The 18,547-nt window shown below is 49.9% G+C and overlaps 10 protein-coding genes across 10 annotated transcripts; 3 read left to right on the forward strand and 7 right to left on the reverse strand.

Annotated features, from left to right (window-relative positions):
- Positions 1–291: 291 nt before the first annotated feature.
- On the reverse strand, positions 292–2,327 carry BO80DRAFT_483901 (uncharacterized protein; the record flags this gene model as incomplete). Its single annotated transcript, XM_025723449.1, has 5 exons — positions 292–850; positions 968–1,276; positions 1,322–1,384; positions 1,438–1,845; positions 1,893–2,327. The coding sequence occupies 5 exons, from the start codon at positions 2,325–2,327 to the stop codon at positions 359–361; spliced, it is 1,707 nt and encodes a 568-aa protein (XP_025571062.1). The 3' UTR covers positions 292–358.
- An 806-nt stretch (positions 2,328–3,133) lies between these two features.
- On the reverse strand, positions 3,134–4,377 carry BO80DRAFT_428881 (actin-related protein 2/3 complex subunit 4 family protein). Its single transcript, XM_025720339.1, has 6 exons — positions 4,175–4,377; positions 4,027–4,121; positions 3,657–3,971; positions 3,545–3,587; positions 3,441–3,485; positions 3,134–3,391 (listed from the first exon to the last, which is right to left on the reverse strand). The coding sequence occupies exons 1-6, from the start codon at positions 4,175–4,177 to the stop codon at positions 3,383–3,385; spliced, it is 510 nt and encodes a 169-aa protein (XP_025571063.1). The 5' UTR covers positions 4,178–4,377; the 3' UTR covers positions 3,134–3,382.
- A 276-nt stretch (positions 4,378–4,653) lies between these two features.
- On the forward strand, positions 4,654–6,835 carry BO80DRAFT_416278 (ubiquitin-specific protease UBP6). The gene is made up of 3 exons (XM_025718179.1): positions 4,654–4,870; positions 4,939–6,585; positions 6,644–6,835. Exons 1-3 carry the CDS (start codon positions 4,855–4,857, stop codon positions 6,700–6,702), a joined length of 1,722 nt encoding a protein of 573 aa, XP_025571064.1. The 5' UTR covers positions 4,654–4,854; the 3' UTR covers positions 6,703–6,835.
- Positions 6,836–6,939: 104 nt separating this feature from the next.
- On the forward strand, positions 6,940–8,285 carry BO80DRAFT_219523 (PaaI family thioesterase; the record flags this gene model as incomplete). The annotated part of the gene is made up of 2 exons (XM_025714384.1): positions 6,940–7,388; positions 7,477–8,285. Coding segments are annotated over 2 exons (827 nt in total), but the record flags the coding sequence as incomplete, so codon positions are not given.
- A 388-nt stretch (positions 8,286–8,673) lies between these two features.
- BO80DRAFT_438383 (putative MFS drug efflux pump) lies at positions 8,674–10,828 on the forward strand (the record flags this gene model as incomplete). Its single annotated transcript, XM_025721035.1, has 8 exons — positions 8,674–8,817; positions 8,898–8,976; positions 9,036–9,094; positions 9,155–9,311; positions 9,357–9,736; positions 9,796–10,168; positions 10,221–10,351; positions 10,415–10,828. 8 exons carry the CDS (start codon positions 8,674–8,676, stop codon positions 10,826–10,828), a joined length of 1,737 nt encoding a protein of 578 aa, XP_025571066.1.
- A 170-nt stretch (positions 10,829–10,998) lies between these two features.
- Positions 10,999–12,921, reverse strand: BO80DRAFT_496837 (uncharacterized protein). The gene is made up of 2 exons (XM_025724046.1): positions 12,695–12,921; positions 10,999–12,621 (listed from the first exon to the last, which is right to left on the reverse strand). The coding sequence occupies exons 1-2, from the start codon at positions 12,775–12,777 to the stop codon at positions 11,460–11,462; spliced, it is 1,245 nt and encodes a 414-aa protein (XP_025571067.1). The 5' UTR covers positions 12,778–12,921; the 3' UTR covers positions 10,999–11,459.
- A 476-nt stretch (positions 12,922–13,397) lies between these two features.
- BO80DRAFT_428885 (uncharacterized protein) lies at positions 13,398–13,677 on the reverse strand. The gene has a single exon (XM_025720340.1). It carries the CDS (start codon positions 13,668–13,670, stop codon positions 13,467–13,469), a length of 204 nt encoding a protein of 67 aa, XP_025571068.1. The 5' UTR covers positions 13,671–13,677; the 3' UTR covers positions 13,398–13,466.
- A 246-nt stretch (positions 13,678–13,923) lies between these two features.
- Positions 13,924–14,262, reverse strand: BO80DRAFT_449053 (histidine phosphatase family protein; the record flags this gene model as incomplete). Its single annotated transcript, XM_025721718.1, has 1 exon — positions 13,924–14,262. One exon carries the CDS (start codon positions 14,260–14,262, stop codon positions 13,924–13,926), a length of 339 nt encoding a protein of 112 aa, XP_025571069.1.
- Positions 14,263–14,290: 28 nt separating this feature from the next.
- Positions 14,291–14,701, reverse strand: BO80DRAFT_449054 (phosphoglycerate mutase-like protein; the record flags this gene model as incomplete). Its single annotated transcript, XM_025721719.1, has 1 exon — positions 14,291–14,701. One exon carries the CDS (start codon positions 14,699–14,701, stop codon positions 14,291–14,293), a length of 411 nt encoding a protein of 136 aa, XP_025571070.1.
- Positions 14,702–15,301: 600 nt separating this feature from the next.
- Positions 15,302–17,265, reverse strand: BO80DRAFT_428886 (putative MFS transporter). Its single transcript, XM_025720341.1, has 4 exons — positions 16,877–17,265; positions 16,694–16,794; positions 16,492–16,639; positions 15,302–16,443 (listed from the first exon to the last, which is right to left on the reverse strand). Exons 1-4 carry the CDS (start codon positions 17,070–17,072, stop codon positions 15,398–15,400), a joined length of 1,491 nt encoding a protein of 496 aa, XP_025571071.1. The 5' UTR covers positions 17,073–17,265; the 3' UTR covers positions 15,302–15,397.
- Positions 17,266–18,547: the final 1,282 nt, after the last annotated feature.

The following is an 18,547-nucleotide window of genomic DNA, read 5'->3' on the forward strand; positions in this document are numbered from 1 at the left end:
GAAACAAAAGAGATGCAGACTAAGGCAGATGAGAAAACGCAGGGGATTCCAATGACAATATCAGTTGGTTAAAGCACATCGCACGAAGTAAGCCGGACTCGATCTGTGCACCACTGAATCCAACTCTTTGCGTAATTCAAAAGTATCCCGCCAGTCATGGTCCTCTCTTCATTCCTCACCAACAAAATAATCCCTCCAAGTAAGGTGCGATGCTGCAATACCGAAATATGAGTACTATCGGAAGATCAAGAAGCAAGTTCTCCTGAAGCCAATTGAAGAAAGAAAGTAGATGTTCAAAGGCGGCCCAACACGGCATATCCTGTTGGCCTTGCTTCTGCGCTTGCCAACGTCAGTGGTCTCATTTAGAGAAACAATTCGGAGAGGAGTGGGTGATACGGTGGAAGGGGGTTCGGAATCTGCTCGATGGATTAAAAAGAAGCTTCTCGCCCCAACAACCTTCGATGTCGCCAAACGGAGCGCTGCCACTATTCCAGCATTCGCTGGCACGCCGCGACGAGGCTTGCATGATATCAATTCGGGACAAGTTATCGGTGTGGGGCGCGCTTTGTTCGGTAGTAGGAGAGGAGAGAGTGATGTTGCTATGAGTGCTGCCACCCGAGAGTGGTTTGTGAACCGTATTCATCCAGCCGCTTAACACCAGGCTGGAAAGCACAGCGGTTTCATGCTGCGCGGCATCCTCCCAAGCGATGCGCTTAGCGACATCGGTTGGCCATTCATACCACACTCGGCCGAAGGGTGAGATAAGGTTGAAGTTGGTTACGGGAAAACTATTCGGCAGCTCATGGCTGGCATCCTGGGCTGTGCCCTTGGCAATCAACCCGGCATAGTACTAAATAGCTGTTAGCAAATAGCGATACTCAACAAGGGATAAAGGCAGAAATTAAGAAAGCAGCAACGAGAGAACGAGATAAGGAGACCGAAGCACGTTATCTTGAAGAAGGCATACCATGCGGGTGCCACGATCAAAGTTCGGCATCTGGACCAAAGCATCAAAAGGGAACCATTTGCTAGTGTCCGGTATTTTCAGGATCTCGCTTTCCTCTTCAGAGTTAACGCAAAGAGTATACTTCTGGCGCTCATTGAACGCAGGGCAGTTGAGTCCCGCATGAAGAAGCTCGCGTAGCAGGCGTTGGTCAAGTCCAACAGTATTTGACTTTTTCATCCGAGAAACGAGAGAAATTATATGACGGTTCGCCAGCTCGAATAACTGGTTACGGTCATGCACAGTGTAGAGCTCGGTTGCGTACCAAGGGAACTACAGCGATTAGAGTTAATCCACTTCATTTACCCCAGGACTTACTTTGTAAAGCGTGCTTATGGTTGATTCATAAGTGCGTTGAGGGCACTTGGCACAGAACGGAGACTGAATAACCGTCAGGCATCGCTGTTATAAATGGGGAAAGGACGAGGACTTACACGATGAGGCATTTCGGCATGACGAATTGCACCAATGATCTCCTCGGTCGTAAAAAAGCCCGCGAAACCAGTGGAATAAGGATCCGTGTTTTGCAGAACGCTAGGCATGCCGTTCTTCCAGCTTACACACTTCGCACGAGGGAACAAGTCTTTGAGTAGGTCATCCTGGCTACTGAGCTCGACCTCTACATGTCGATTGCCAAGTCGAGGCGCACGTCCGGTCTCAAAGATCCGGTTGATACGCTTTGTGGTCTCCTCTGCATCTGCGCGGGATTGAAGCTCCACGAAGCAGTCCATAGTCTTAGCGGTCGGACGCTCCATGATGATGTGGACTGCATGGCCCGGAACAAGCCGCGCCTGTCTCCCCACGAACTGCAGAATCTCCTGCTTAGTGATGGAGTAAGGTATCTGCCTGCTTATCAGTATCATTCCCGAAGAGAAAGACAGTCACTCACATTTGCAATCTTGATGACGCCCCAGGTTGGGGGTTTCATGGAGTGAACTACACTACCAATTGGCATCTCGCTTGGCAAAGCAACTCTGTCAATGGGCTTGGGGAAATCCCCAGCCTCTGGAGCGTAGCCAGGGAAATACTGGCCAGCCTTCATCAGGGGAAGACTGGATGGAGGGAAGAAAGTTGACGTGGCTCCCGGCTGCTGGATTTGATACGAGTTAACAGGCACCGGAGTGAGGCAATTTGAAGCGAAAGGAATAGGTATAGTATTGTGAGGTGAGTTTGGAGGAGGCCCAAAGAAAGGGTCGTAGAGCAGGTGCTGGGAGGGGATTTGGTGGCTTAGAAGTTCATGAGATCTGCGAGGAGGGACCATGGGCTTGTTGAATGGAGGCATGTTGAGCTTGCGGCCAGAGGGATCTTGTCTGGTGAACGCCATCATGAAGACGGCAGTTTGCGGAGTAATACTAGAATGAGAGAGGATGGAAGGAAGGTAAAGAAGTCGTCAAAGTAGGGAGTGTAGGTAAAGTAGGTAGACCTCAGTGCGTAGAAGATAAGATGTAAGGGAAGTCCAAGGACTTTGTAGGTTTGGAGGGGGGTAGGCCATATTGTTGACAGATGGAATCTACACGCGCAGCCGCTTTATAATTCACTGACCAAATTGGATGTGAAGGGCAATTCAACCTTCCGTTCTGGCGTGTTACAAAAGCTTCAATGGGGCACTATAACCAGCAAGTGACCAAGAGGTGTCTCGCATGGCATTCATGAATGTCTATCACATAAGAAAAGAAACCAGGCACCCTCCAAGCGGGGCTTGCAAAGACTTCATGATCTGGTCCCACGTTACGTGCAGGATAGCACGCAAGTCATTGAAGATTCCCTATAACAATAGGCCGGGGGCCATGTGCAAGCGGGTCAACTAACACATGTCAGGACAAGGTTCCCCGGCGAAGTTGCATGCAGGCAGGATGTCCGGACTCTCTCCACACTAACCAAGTGCAAAGCAAGAACAAGAGAAGAAATTCTTTATATCCTCACGCTGTTTCCCAACCTCATCCTGGCTGCTTTGTTGAGACTTATCCGGCAAATGCAACCCCAACCTTTGTGAGACAAGAACAATGGGCTGACCGCAGGTTAGATAGATTTGCCAGTGAATCTCCTCTATCAGAATATGGGCCGTTGCGCTGTTATGGCAACCGATGAGATCAGGTGACACATCGTCCATTGAGAAATATGTAGTGCAGGGCCAGATCTCGATTGCACCTAATTTGAGCATTGAATACTATGCCGCTTGGCTTTACGTTGCAGGACCAGTACGCAGTGAGAGGCTGTCAGGACACGGATTCCTCATAGGACAAGACTGATCGCTATAGCTTGGATTTAGAAATAGAATATGGGTGACTGCAGAAGGGAACAAGCATCGAGCTTCTGTACAATAGTTGTTCCTGAAAGAACAAAAGCTAGGGTCAAGTACCAACCACGGACGGGAACAATTTAATCGAACTGCAGTAGGTTGTCAGTGGATTTAACTGAAAAGGTAACAACAACTTACCGGTGTCAAGAACGACTCGGCGACGAAACGAGCACGAGCATTCAACTATACAACAGTAGATTAGAACCTTGTGCTTCCAGTAGTCAGGCGAAACTGGGACCTACAAAGAGCTTCATTTCCGAGATTTCCTTGTCCACTTCTTCCATACTGTTATGAAGAGTAGTCGTTAGCATCTTTCCATTTGAAGGAGCTTGTGAAAGGATAGGAGGCCATTACAATTGAATGATGAAGTCCACTAGTTTGTGCTTCAACATTTGTTCCGTGTGGAAGTTGGTGATGAGGAACGAGATGTCATATCCCTTTACTGGTTTCCTCCGCAGGATGAAGAAAGACTCCGCACGTTGTGTCAGGAACCTGGTGAACTTGTGGACCAAGATATGCTCGATTTCGTCTGCCTGCTTGATTCGGATGCTAACACGGACGCTGTTCACGCTGGGTTCGATGAGAACCTTCTCGTTCTCATTCCGGGAGATTGTGAGGGGGTTGAGAAGTAATTCGGGGGACGTTGCGGCTTCGATCTCGGGCACGTTGCTGTCGGAACACTGAGTTAGCATTTAAATCATGGGAATCAGCGGGCCCTACATACTGTCTTTCAGAGGTTTGGGAAGCAAAGTTCGATATCGCGAGAGCTGCTGTTAGAGAAGACCTGACAGCCAGGAGGTATGGACGCAATGATTGAGACTGCGCCCGTTAGCCCGATTGTACTCCAAACCCCTGGAGGGGTTGACACTCACCATTGTCGGGGATGTGACGTAGATGCGGTGCCCCGGATTGCTGATGTTGCTGATGAGCTTGTCAATACTAACTCATCCAAGATGTGTGGTTGAGATATTGGATGAGAGGCCCGCAATTATGGCGCCTAAATACGCCAATTAATTCCGAATATGAACCGAGATGAGGGCAGGCGTCACTTCAGTCCATAGCTGCGTCAGGAGCAACGTCCCGCCGCGGGCGGGCAATGTAGCCTGTAGTACGGCGGACGATAGCAGCCCTCGGGCAAATCACATCCGAAGTCCATGATTCTGCCGGCAGAATCAGTTTACTACTACTTACCATCCGCGGCTGGGAGTAGGAACTAAGTCAGCTCCGTGTAGATTGTGGCTCCTACAGGCAGTCCTTTTCTAGAAAATTAGTCAGCGTCATTGGGGTTCCTATGGTCTTGTACTTGGCGTTCTTGTAAGCAGAAGGACCTTTGAGGTGGGGATGCATTTACGGTCATTCTAAAGCGGTAAAAAGTCTGGGGTTCAAATTTGCGTGATGGTCACAACAGTCCGCCGTAGTACAGCGGCTGTTTGCCCCACGCTCTCTCCGGACGATGACTGACGCAGTCGTTGTTTACGCAACTGCATCTCATCGCCAGAACTTGCGAGGAGGCATCAATCACTCCCGAAACGGTCTTTGAATCAAATTCAAAATGGCTTCTATACCAGGTATGTGGCTACACCCATACAAGATCTACCTCATGCTATGCCATCTTTCCGGCTGACCCATGACGCAGTCATTGTGAAGCACCAGGGCAAACGTTATGAGGTCGAGCTTGATCCATCCCTGAACGGCGAAACACTCAAGTACCAGCTATTCTCTCTCACCGGCGTCGAACCCGAACGACAAAAGATCTTAGTCAAGGGAGGTCAACTCAAGGATGATACACCGTTGTCCTCCCTCAACGCCAAAGCGGGCCAAACATTCATGATGATGGGTACGCCGTCTGGAGGTCAAGGTGCTGGAGACTTGGGTAGACCAAAGGAAGTCGTGAAGTTTTTGGAGGATATGACGGAGGCTGAAGCCGCTAAAGCGGAGGGAGCAACTCCTGCTGGCCTGCAGAACCTCGGAAACACGTGCTATCTGAACTCGACACTACAGACACTGCGGAGCGTTCCGGAACTTCAGGATGCGCTACAAAGGTACCGACCTTCCGGTGGCTCCTCTGGAGGCTCTAGTCTCTCGAATCTCAGTAGTCTCGGTCTCGGCGGCCTTGGAGCTTCCATGGATCTCACATCGTCTCTGCGGGACCTCTTCAAGCAGATGTCGGAGACACAGGAAGGGTTTCCACCGCTCATGTTTCTCAACGCACTGAGGAATGCATTCCCCCAGTTTGCCCAGCGGGATCGAAACGGACACGGTTATGCCCAGCAGGATGCAGAAGAGGCCTGGTCGCAGATCGTGAGTCAGCTGCGGAACAAGCTGGTCGTAAAGGAAGGTGAAGGAGAGTCGGCTACTGAGGTGTCATTCGTGGATAAGTATCTCGCTGGAAGGTTCGAGTCCATTACCGAATGCAATGACGCGAGAGCTAGGGAGGCGGGCGAAGAAGCTACTCGGAGCTCGGACGTGTTCTACAAACTCGATTGTCATATTGGTAAGGAGACGAACCACCTGCATGATGGTATCATGGCTGGCCTTGAGGAGAAGATTGAGAAACACTCCTCGACGCTTGACCGCGACGCTGTATACACGAAGCGTTCACGCATAGCTCGCTTGCCAAAGTACCTGACAGTGCATTTCGTTCGATTCTTCTGGAAGCGCGAAACACAGAAGAAGGCCAAGATCATGCGGAAGGTTACCTTCCCTGCCGAGCTCGACGCGGTGGATTTCTGTACCGACGAACTTAAGAAGCAGCTCGTTCCTGTTAGAGACAAGGTTCGAGAGATTCGAAAGGAAGAGGTGGATGTTGAGCGTGCCCGTAAGCGCCAGAAGCTCGTTCATCGAAAGGAGGAGGAAGAGCAAAAAGGGGCTGAGTCTGGATCAAGCCTGGAGCCAATGCAGAAAAAGAAAGCAGCCGAGGAGCAGAAGGACGAAGCCAAGACTGCGGAGAAAGATGGAGATGCGACCATGACCGATGTCCTCAAGTCCGACGCCGAATATGAAGCCGAAAAGACCGCATCGATCCTTGCGGCCAAGAAAGAGTTGTCGGAGCTACTTGACCCAAGTCTTGCCTCGGAGGGCGGTATTAACAAGACGGGTCTCTACGAGCTACGCGGAGTGATCACACATCAGGGTGCTAGCGCCGACAGTGGACATTACACCGCATATGTGAAGAAGCAATCCAATGGCGACGACGCAGGCACCGAAGGAAAGTGGTGGTGGTTCAATGATGAGAAGGTGACCGAAGTGGATGGGGAAAAGATTGAGATGCTTGCTGGCGGTGGTAAGTTTCTTCATTGCTCTGCTGGATTCCGGATGGTCATCTAACTTTGATTACACAGGTGAATCCCACTCTGCACTTATTCTCCTCTACCGTGCGGTTGAAGTGTCTACTGATTAAGCGTTCTTACGATCTTACTACAAGAACTCATGAGTGTCTGGGTAGAAATGGTATACATAGATAACGAGCTTATGGCTGAATGTTAGGGACCAGTGTCTCTGACTGGAATACTACAAACATGGTTCTAAGTCCGCACGCCTGTCTAGAGTAGCTGTAAAGAGTGACTATCCGGTCATGTGACTCATCCCGAGGGATTCTCCTATCTTATCTAGTCACAATCGCTCCGTCTCGCTTTGTAGATGAACTGCGATGCGAGCATCATGTCTTCCTCTCGCAGATTCTTGCAATCATCATTGCGCCTCTTTGCAACCCGGCCGCAGGTACCATGTCGATTTACCTTTCGTGCCTCGAGGCACACCAGCACTGCCACCCATGAACCGTTACCTCAACCATCGCGGTGGCCGCGACGCCTGGTCTACGCCGCCATTTTCAGTGGTCTTGGAATTGCGGCTGGGAAGTGGATGGAGGGGAAAGTCGCAGCACCGCCATTGCCGGGTACAGAGGAAGATGGCAAAAGGCTAGAGGAGATCCACTTCATCTACGAGAACGGGCTGCCCATCGTGAAGGAATTGCGAGAACACCCTGATTATATGGAAGCGGATGTCTACGGAAATTATACGGAGGAAGATAAATTACAACGACTGAGCTCTGGTCCATTACGGGGCAGTCGAGGGCTGGCACTTCAGGTTCGTTTCCCGTAGTTGAACCCGATGCGTCTATCCCTGCCGTGCGAGTTTGGACCTTCTACTGACTTCCTGGGTCCTGGGTCTATAGAAAATCTTCTATAACGACAAAGAGAAGAAGGCTATTAATGTCGCATACGTTGGACATGGTCTAGAAGGATGGCCGACTGTTGTTCACGGAGGAGCCCTGGGGACCGTGATTGATGAACATCTAGCCCGTGTCGCTGTCAGACATCTCCCCCAACGCACTGGGGTCACTGCAAATCTTCAACTCCAGTATCGTGCGCCGGTATACTCGGGCAACTTCTATACCTTCCATGCTACGCTGGACGAGGAACGGAGTACCGAGCGCAAAGCATGGGTGAAGGGGGAAGTGCGCGACCCTGTGGGACGATTGTGTATCGAGGCTACCGGCCTCTTTGTAGTCCCGAAGACCTATAAGCTTCAGGAGGTTGGGGAGCGCTATTGACCCAGGCTGCGACGGGAAATCCGAAATACAATCCAGGCGGCTGGTCTAGACGGGCCCTTTGGAACCATACATCCAGGTCGTGCTGGTGGACGACGTGAATCTCTCCCTTGCTGTACTCCTGGGCTTTGGCGCTATCTACATTCAGCGCTGTTTTACGGGGAGGGGCTTCATAATTTCTGATTTATTCAGGACAACGGTGTCGATATGCTTGTTGTGTAAATACATATATCCCTTTTTTCGCTTTTCTCCGCCCCCTTCCTCTCCTTCTCTCCATTTTCTGCACGGACAGTACGTCAAAGAAATAGAGTTTTCTCTAAACCGGAGACTCCGAGACGACATCGTCGATGATGGCGGGTCCAGCGAGTGACAAGCCGTCCAGACCCTGGCTGCATCCTTCCTTCCTTACCCCCAGGAATTTCCCCCGCATTTTCATCTCGACCACCCCCAACCACGCGGGGCTTCCTCCCCAAGTCGGCTATCGACACCCCCAGTGGTCGCCCCAAAATTGCTCAAATGCCTCGGTTGTGACTCAAAGTGGCAGCAACTCCGGTCTCCCTGGTCACCCTTGCGTTCTGTCGGGCCTGGAAATCTGCCAGTTCCATGGGTCGCCTTGCGGTCCCGATCCACGCGCAGTTAACTCCTCCGCAGAGACTATACACCACCATCATCATGGACCCACCACAATGATCGGTGGCGTGGGAGATAAATAGATCATGCATAGCTTGTGCTCAGCGTCTTTTCCTCGATTTCAACTTGTACCCTCGATCCCTGCCGCTGTACACCACTAGGGCATCCCTTCAATCTTCTTCCTGAATAACAATGGAGCTCGTGGATCAGTCCAGTCAGTCGCAGGCTGATGAAAAGACTCTGGCAGAGCCACCTCCGACCGGCAATGTGGAGAGGAAGTTCAGTCACCAGGAAGTCATTGCCTACGATGAAACGGGTGCATCTGGGGACAGTTCGGTACGTGCTAGATCAAGGGATGGCGTCTAATTGCCACACATACACACCGGAGGACTAACAGCCATATTTCCAATTGCTAGATAACCTTCCACCGGTTCATGGGCTTTACAGCGATGGCCTTCCTCTGGACTGGAAGCCAGATTCCAGTCTACCTGTTTGGTGAGCCGAACATCAAGTGCTCTTCGGATATGTCGACATACCTTTCTGATGCCTTGTAGGAGGTATACCACCTTATGTCTACGGAGACATTGGCGGTGCGGATAGATGGGTGTGGTTTGTGAGTTTCGAAAGGCCTGTGGTTGGCCATAAAAGCTGACACTTGTTTGACCTAACGCAGGTCCTGGCCAACTTACTCGCTCTTGCTGGTGTTTGTCCATTTGTTGGGTCCCTTTCTGACCTCATCGGCCGTCGATATGTCGCACTCATCGGAGCTTCTCTTGTTTGTCTCGGAATGATAGTCAGCAGCACAGCGCACACAATGAATATATTCATTGGTATGCCTCCACCCACATCCTGGAGTTAATCTAATAAACAAACAGCCGGGATGGCGATTTCAGGTGCAGGTGCAGGCATCAATGAGTTGACTGCGTTGGCTGCAACCTCGGAAATGGCCCCAACCCGAAAAAGAGGCAAATACGTTGCAGTGTTGATATTCACGATCCTGCCATTTTGCCCATCCGTCCTATGGGCTCAGCTTATCGCAGCACACAGCGGCTGGCGCTATGTCGGGGCGTTCTGCGGTGCATGGAATGGCTTTGGTTTGCTGATCACAGCGCTCTTCTACTTCCCACCACCACGAGTCAACTCGGAGGGCTTGAGTAGATCCGACATTTTCACTCGCATCGACTTTGTGGGCGGCTTTCTGAGTATTTCTGGCTTAATAGTGTTTCTAGCTGGCCTGCAATGGGGCGGATATCAGGTGCGCTACCATCTCCGCGTCATTGCGAGTGTCTTTCTGGTCGCTAACCTGCGAAACAGTATGATTGGACATCGGCTCACGTCTTGGTTCCTCTCATTCTCGGCTTTGCGGTCATGGTTGCCTTTGCTTTCTGGGAGATATATGGTGCAAAGTATCCCATCTTTCCGAGTCGGCTAAAGCAAGAGCCACGCATCCTAGGTTTAACGTTGGTCATTACGTTCATTTCGGGAGCCAACTTCTTTTCCGTTCTCATGTTTTGGCCGACACAGTCATTCAACGTGTATGGCCACGATCCGGTTGATGTTGGCGTTCGAAGCCTCCCCATTGGTTTTGGTATCATGGCAGGAGCATGCATCATTCTATGGCTGCTCAGTATCTTGCGTGGGCACAACAAGGAGCTGCTCATCATCAGCAGTGTTCTCATGACGGCAGGTCTGTTTAATCCCTCGAGCAGTACGGCATGTAGGCGACTAACCTTCCGCAGGCTGTGGTGCCATGTCAATAGGCCGCCTTGACAATCTATACCAACTCTGGGGTATCATGGTTGTCGCGGGCCTAGGCATCGGGGGCATTATCGTTCCGGCCTCGATCATCACTACGATCATATGTCCCGATGTAAGTTCTCTCCTTAGAAATTACACCAAGACTATCCTGTTCTAGCTGACTAACCAACTCTAGGACTTAATCGCCACCATCTCAGCCCTCACCCTTTCCATCCGCGTTGCCGGTGGCGGCATCGGCTACACCATCTATTACAATATTTTCATCTCCAAGTTCGTCCCCAATGCCAAGCACTATATCGGCGGGGTCATGCTCACCCAGCTCAACATCACAAACACCACCTACATCGCCGAAGCGATTGAACTCACTGGCGCATCGTTGCTAGATGAATTACACCTCATCCCCGGCATTGCGGGCAATGAAACTGCTTATAATGCCGTCGTGACGGCAGGTCAGCTTGCCTACGCCGAAAGTTATAAGTGGGTGTATTATGCTAGCATTGGATTCGGGGGTGTGTCTATCATCGCGGCTTGCTTCTTGGGCAATATAAGGAAGTATATGGATGATCATGTTGCTGTTGTGATGCATTGAGCCTTATTTCGAAGGTGTATCTAGGTTGGGTTGGTCAATGTCATTGTATGGTCGGGTGGCTACTGTATATTTCCAGCCATTAATACCAATTGAACGAATATACTCCGTAATTCCGTCCGTGGTACAGAGTATGCGGCCGAGACATGGGTCTTTGTCCTTATATGAGTATGCTCCGTACAGTACACATATTTGCGAATTACACACATCTACTTACATTTTTACAAATATAATTCAGAACATAAGATACTCCGCAGACTAGAGATGTCTTGATTATCTTCCCATCGCATCCTAATGCAACCCAACATAGAACAACAACCATATACCCAGCGCCGGCCACTTAATATGCAAGAGTCAAAAAAGAATGGTAGAATAGAAAGGAAGCTAGCTGACAATGCAGCTATATAATCACACTCGTAAGAAAATGCCAACAATAATCGTGGACGACAACAACAATAACGGAAGCACTATCGTACATGCATCGGGGTATCTGCTGGAAGAGATGAGAGGTTCTCATTTTCGCCACACAGGGACTGTGCTGGCATCTTCAATGCATCTGGTTGTTCATCCTTTTCGTCTTTCCCTCTAGGGGATGTTGTCGACTGAGATAGTAAAGGATTCGTCAGTGGAGGTGTCATGATTCTTCCTTCAGACCGCAGATATCAGTCCCTATGATCATATCGACCATGTACCAGAACCGCCAATATGTGTTGGACTTGTCGTAATCAAATGCTCCGTCCTCGCGAAGTTGAGGTCCATCGCCCACGATGTCGCCGGTGAACCAGCTAAGGATGGGGATGGAGCGCAAGACTCGCTCCGTCACGGTGGGTTGAGGGGGAAGGGCTTCTGTGATGGGCCGAAGCTTCGTCCGACGCATCGTCGGAATATGTGTCATGAACTCTGATTCGGGCTTGGGTTCCTGGGTGACAGTCCGCTGCTGCACGGAGCCTGGTTGCTCGACGCCGGTCGCCGTCGCGGAGCTGGCGGTGGGTGTCGACTCCTGTGACTGCTCCTCATCGGCATCGAGCACACTCGTCAGGTTGTTTGGAGCGAAGGATTTCGGCAGCGTATGACGCTCCTTGTTGGCCTCCATGGGTTGGAGGAAACTCGTCGAATGCGACGAAGTCATCGTCCGAGGCGCCGCCTTCGCCTGCAAGCGAGCCGCCTCCGCGGAGCCCTGTAGAATCGGGGCATCCTCCGCAGGCCCCTGTCCATGATACAGCTCACAAAAGACCGCATGACCATCAATCTCCTGGGGAGAGTAGAAAACCGCACGATCCGCAGCGATCGTCGAGTCAAATGTCACCTTGATCCAGTGAAATCCGCCCGCATAACGCTTCGACTTCCGGTTCGCATCTGCCGACAAATTCGCACGAATAACAACATCCCCACCGCTCAGGAGCTGCGAGTACCCGTTCAAGGCATTGGGATCCGTCCGGGGATAGTCCTCGCAGATCACGCCGCGAGAAATCCGCTCGTACTTGTCTATCACCTTCCATTCGGAATCTTTGCTCTTGTATCCGTATAGTATGCACTCCGTTGCGACCTTTTCTGTCTGTTTCCGGGAATTGTCGAGGTTTGATGCTGATGATGACTTGGGCAGCGTGTTACTGCGCGCTTTCTCATCCTCTTGTTGTTGGGCGAAGAGTCGCCCAAATTCGGCGACGTTGGGATTCTCCCTCTTTGCGGCAGGAGTGCCTGTGCGTGTGCGAGACCTGGTATGTTCATATCGGGCGTTTCTGCGCTTGCCAAATGGGCCGCTTTCTTCGGGGGGTCGGCGCGGGTTGCGAGATTCGCTGTAGGGGAGGTTGTGTTAGCTTGTGCTTCTTCGGAGAGAGTTGAAGAGTTATGTGTGGCTATGGGACGTACTCTTTGTAAACGTAACCCCAGGGTAGGAGGTTCCCTTTTTCGTCTCTTGCGCGCTCCTCGGGAGGAACAAAGTGGTACTCCATCTTGGAGAAAGTAGTGTGGATCGCCTCTGATTTATTAGATGCAAGCAAGTAAGGGGTTGATAAAAGGCTGAGAAGAGATTTATGCTGCGATGGAAAGTATGGGAGATGTCAAAACGAAGAAATGGCGATGTTGGCAGTTGTACAGGTTGGATGAAGCTGGCTCCGTCCAAAACTTTTGGGTGCAATAAACAGAAGTGTTAGCCCGGATACCGTCACGTGAGCCGCAGTGGTATGTCAGGCTTGAGGATCTTGACCGCTACGTAACCTCAGCTTTTGGTGATAATATGTTTTTCTTTCAATATATTACGCGACTGAGCTTTTAGATAGATGTGAATTTACTGGTGTGAAGGTCTGTTGTCTTGTTACAGTGCTATTGTGCCCTGGGATGTCATCTATATGGCAATTGAATGCCAAGGCCATTCAACCAGCATGCATTAGTCAGTGTCGTTGAGTGCAATCACATAAATAACAATCCTATCTATCTCGTATTATTGATCAATAGTGGACTTGAATTGTTTTGGGATATATAAGATCTGTGAAGCCTGGAGACGCTATTGTACAGTCTGACTCGTCTCGTGTGAATTGCTCATGCACCAGCATCCTTGAACAAAGAATGCCGCCAGAGACATGAAAGGTGGAATGGCGTCTCTCTGCTTGTCTATATCTGGAGGTATAGATGTTTGTTGCTGTCAGTCTTGCCCTTGCCGAAGAAATGTGATTCTTCCGACATCATCTAGACCACACACGTCTCCAAAATCTCCCACTTCAACCCTCCTCCTAGTTACGTGGCTGACAAACTCCTCCAGCGGACAAGATAAGCCAGGCCCGAATTTGCAGTACGGTAGCGGCATAATCTTGTCATTTACGTTGACCCGAAGAAATGTAGCACTCATGTCGGACACACCATCTGTTGGCGAACAGGTCATTCGTTCGAGGGTAATATGACCGCCCATTGGCATACAGTTGAAGTGTACCAAACGCGGTCTTCTACCCTATGTGTGGTAGGTAGATACGTATCATACTTTGTATCCCTCATTATGTCTAGTGCGGTCAGGAAAGGAGCTATATCCCCATCGTGGACACTAAGACACATTAGATTTGCACCTTGGCCCGGACTTGCCTTTCTTTCTTCATATGTTGGGCCACTTACAAACTGAAAAACATAGTGCCTGCATCAGGGCGTTCTTGCAAAAGTCTTGTCGTAGCATTTAGCCAGAGCCAACCCATTGCGCCAGCGTACGGATTTCCCGGTCCCCCACGATAGTAGTGAACCAAATCGCGGCCATATTCGAAATTCTTCCAGTCTTCACGTGTAAAAACATCGCACCAGGGAATTGAACCTCGCAGGATCGTTTCAAAGCCGCACATTTCTTGCATGCTGAAGACCTCCCAGTTGGTGAAGGTCTCGAGGGCTAAATTATCTTGCCCGACGATCAGTCTCTCCGCAATAGCAGGAATATATGTTTGTTGGAACAAAGTAAGCATTTTGATCCCTTTATCGTGGCCATTATCCTTATCTTCTAATATACTTTAGACACGTGTCTCCCGGTGTGAGTGTATCTGCGCGTCGATCAAACGACTCCGGAATGATTTCCAGGGTGGCTTTCCCAGCCTTCTCCCATTCGGGGCCAAACAGCTTCAAAGCGAAGTAGCGAGCTGTTTCGATGACGCGCTCGGAATCGCTTGCCCAGAACCTAGTTTTGGTATCGTCCGGGATAAGGTGTCCGTAGCTTGTTGAGACTCGCATACCGGCTCCGAAGGCTCCAACGGTGCCAGCGTGGGGACCGGTTGTGGTCAGTTGGTCGAAGTCTTGCTGTGGGTTGCTGGTGAAATAAGTCCAGTCATTTAGGAATGATAAGGAGCCATTCAGCGGAACTCCTGCTTTCAAGATTCTGTTCAAGAGCGCAATATGACCTGTAGCCATGATCCAATATCTCGTCAATATTATTCATGGATCGTACTTTTGGTGGATGGCTTACGGCTTCCAGCAGATTTGGTTGGATATCTCTCTGCATGGCGCGACATCTAGTGTTCAATTAGTATTCGGGGGCATTGAGATAGGAAGGATCAAAAATGATAGGTTCACTAAAAGGAACAAGGTACCATGTGTATTTGATCAATTATGCATCTGTCCAAAAGTGGATCGATCTCATGTGGTTCTGGTTCTCCGGTAAGCTTTGAGACCCAAGGCCCGTATCCACCGAGATGATGGTGAAGATTCCAGTCGTCGTCTTTCTCTATGCATGGGCTCGGGCTGGAGCCTGACCAGGTCTTGCAGCTGGCATTTTGGGGTGGAGGAGCTCCAGAGCCGTGGGAAGGTGGGTTGCCCGACAGATTGCAGTTAAAGTAGATTATGCCTGCGATTGCAGTCAAAAGAGAGACGACCAGAGAGTTGAAAGAAAACATGTTGCCGATATTCAGCAAAGCCCCTCAGACATCATAGGGAGGTGTTGCGGGAAATGCCTTTGGAATGCATTGAGATTTGGAAGAGATAAAGTGAAAACTACTTTGCATGATCGACAGACGGCTTCCCAATGCCAAGAAACAAGCCATGTTATTCTGCGCCCTGCAAGCCAATAGCTACTCTGAGATGTATTAAGCTCGATGCTTCAGCACCGCATCATGTACTGTATATAAAACGAGGACTTCTGTCTCCCATTTCCTCAATCTCCTCGTCTGTCATTCCTGCGACTTTATCATCCTCCAGGCCATGTTTTCTGCGTTTGTTCTTTCCATGGTAGTACCACCACATAAGACCGTAGACGACTCCCGCAAACCCTACTAGAGATAAGGTCACGGCGTTGCCCCGAACGTAGCGCGGTGCTTCATTGGTTTTGTACAAGAAAGGAGACATGACCCCGCTGACATTACCAAAGGTTAGCTGCAAACCGGTAGCGAAGGTACGCTTTCCGTAGCGAGGAAGATTGGTTGGCAGCCATGCAAGAGGTAATCCAACTGTCACGTATAAACCCAGAGCGATAAGCAAGGCGCCGAAGTAATGAACCCCAGAGGAAGAATCGGATATGAGAATCCCGTATCCGACCACAGAGATTGCGGCAAAAATGCAAATGAACACTCCGCGACGCTGAGTTCTATCGCTGACCCAAGCAACGATTAGGTACGCAATTGCGCCCAATGCGTAGCAAGGGATTGTAAGAGCTTGTACTTCGGGGGTCGACCATGACCCCATCCCCTTGATAATCGTTGGAAGGAAGGTGCTGTATCCGTATAGCATGGTATCGACGCCGAACTGACCAATGCAGAAGACATAGATCCGCCAGTCTAGCGAGCCTTCTTTGACATCGGCCCAGTGAAACTTTTGGGCGGATGATGTTTGGCCCACGTCGCGACGACGGAGACGGACGACTAGAGCCTTCTCCTCATCGTCGAGATAATAAGCTGTATCAGGGTCATCTGCAAGCAAGAACCAAGCCAGAACTCCTAATATGACAGTTGGAATTCCCTCAATGATCATAATCCACCTCCAACCTCGCAGCCCAGCGACACCGTCCATGTAGCCGATACCGTAGGCTAGAAGCCCGCCAAATGCGCCAGCGATGGCTGCACTGCTGAAAAGGTATCCTGTGCGAAGGGCAATCTCACGCTTGCTGTAAAAAAGGGTGAGATACGTAATCATTCCAGGAAATAGTCCGGCTTCCACGACGCCTATGACAGTCAGGACGGGCCCGTTCGCACAAGTCAGTAGTTACTAACCAAGAAGAATGCGACAAGCAATGAGGCCGCCGTAGTTCTGGGTTATACCCGTTAGAGTAGCTATGATACCCCATATGACCGAAATGGACGCAATGTAACGCGATGGGGTGAGCTTTTTGATCACCAGATTTGACGGCACTTCGAAGAGCTATCCAATATTAGATCGCCCTTTATCTATACGCTGGTTGCAATTCGAACATACACAATAAGTCACGAATAGAATAGACACTGCGACTTGGTATTGATCTCCCACCAAGCCCAGGTCTTCCTCCATTCCGTATAAGCGCGCATTGCCAATGTTCACTGGGCTTGTCAGCGGTTGTTCCGTAGTCACCCAAGCATAGCCAGAATCAAAGATGAGAATGCGACAAACGCAACCACATACCTCTGTCGAGAAAGCTGAACAGGTAAAGAAGGATGACAAAAGGTATGATATGCAGATCGATCTTCTGGATAAGACGCCTCTCCTTCCTTTCATCCAGCCCCGTGACATCGGGAGCGTTGCTAACGTCGCGGTCCACCGTGTGGCTGAATGATGAAGGGGATCTGAGCTCGGGCTTTGGTTCTTCTTGGTACTCCATTTTTGCCATCGACCAAGATTCGTTTAGCTTCAAAAGGTGCCCCTCCACTCCCGGCGAGATTCAAAGAAATTCCCTATGGGGAATCTGCAGCAGATCGATCTTTCAAGATCTGACAAAATCCATAGTGCGCGTGATTATTTAAGGAACGCCTCGTACACCGTCGGACCTTATCTAAAGCGAGGGATAAAATGTGAGCAGAAGTTGTGGAATTTGAGTGTGGCCAAGGTTCGCCAAGGTTCCAGACTGACCGGTTGCCTCTATTTGTTTTTCCAACCCTGTGGAGGCGCGCTCAATGGAACCTCATTGCAGACAGGACTCTAAATAGAAGGTCATCTAGATTATACTGATTGGTACTATTTCCCGCTGGTAGTTACTGAAATGTACTTATATGGCTCAGATGATGCAGTTACTCAAGTGCGGATCATATTCTTGGCAAAGCAAAGAGATCACTCGACAGTCTATGAAGTACTGCGTAACCATGACACAAAACCAGAGCAATCCTGGAGGGGATTAAACTGGCCGATGATCGTGAAAGACGGATACTATGTTCCAATGTGAACATACTATACTTGACACCTAGCTATGAACCATCACAATGTGAGTTTGATAAGCAACAGCTGCGATTACAATGAGATAAAGTTATACCTCTCTGCGTATTAACACATAGCGACATGCAACTCGATAGGTATGTGCATGCGACACATTAACAAGGAAGCCCAAATGGAAAGAGTAAGCTTCTATGTCATCCACAATGTACGCCGTCAGAGCCAACTGCATTATCGAGCGCTAGGAAGGGTACGTCCCTCTTTGAATGTCTACTGTTGCTTTGGGATTGTGCAGTATAATTGGGTCATATCGTATTCAGTCTCCTTGCTGGCCGGGAAGCGAAAGGGCTTGAAGCGTAAATCAGTACTGGTGCTTCCTGGAGATATCACAAGTCTCCCATCTTGAGGTATTATACCTAATACCACTAGCCAGCCAAAGAATACGGCGTTTCCCTTACAGTGTAGTTTGTAATAGCGATCAATATCCTGGAAGTCTTGTGAAGTGATTCGCATAACCTGGGATAGTGTGTTTGTAACAGAGTATATGGAATGGTTCGAGCGCGAAGATCATATCTCTCTTGTATGAGCTGCAAATGCTAGTCCAGATGATATACCGAAATAGTGCTCATCTGAGATTCCGAGGGACACTACTACAGCGATCTTAGATTCTGAATTAGTAGAATGTCGCTAGAAAGATCTCTTCGCTGGACGGCATGCTGGAAAGACTAAGTAACAAAGCTGAATGTTAGCAGATGATACCAATGTTGCATTCCATTTACCGAATATCTGAAGATTCTAGCTTAATCACGCTAGAAAGGTCAGGGGATAGTTGAAGATGAGTAGAGGATGACCGGTAGGCATGACGTCAGGGAATAAGTTCCCGGTTCCCGAGGCATCGAGGCTGCTTCACGTGCTGACTGCATGGCGACC

This window comes from Aspergillus ibericus (assembly GCF_003184845.1).
Source record: "Aspergillus ibericus CBS 121593 unplaced genomic scaffold BO80scaffold_53, whole genome shotgun sequence".
Classification (NCBI taxonomy): domain Eukaryota; kingdom Fungi; phylum Ascomycota; class Eurotiomycetes; order Eurotiales; family Aspergillaceae; genus Aspergillus; species Aspergillus ibericus.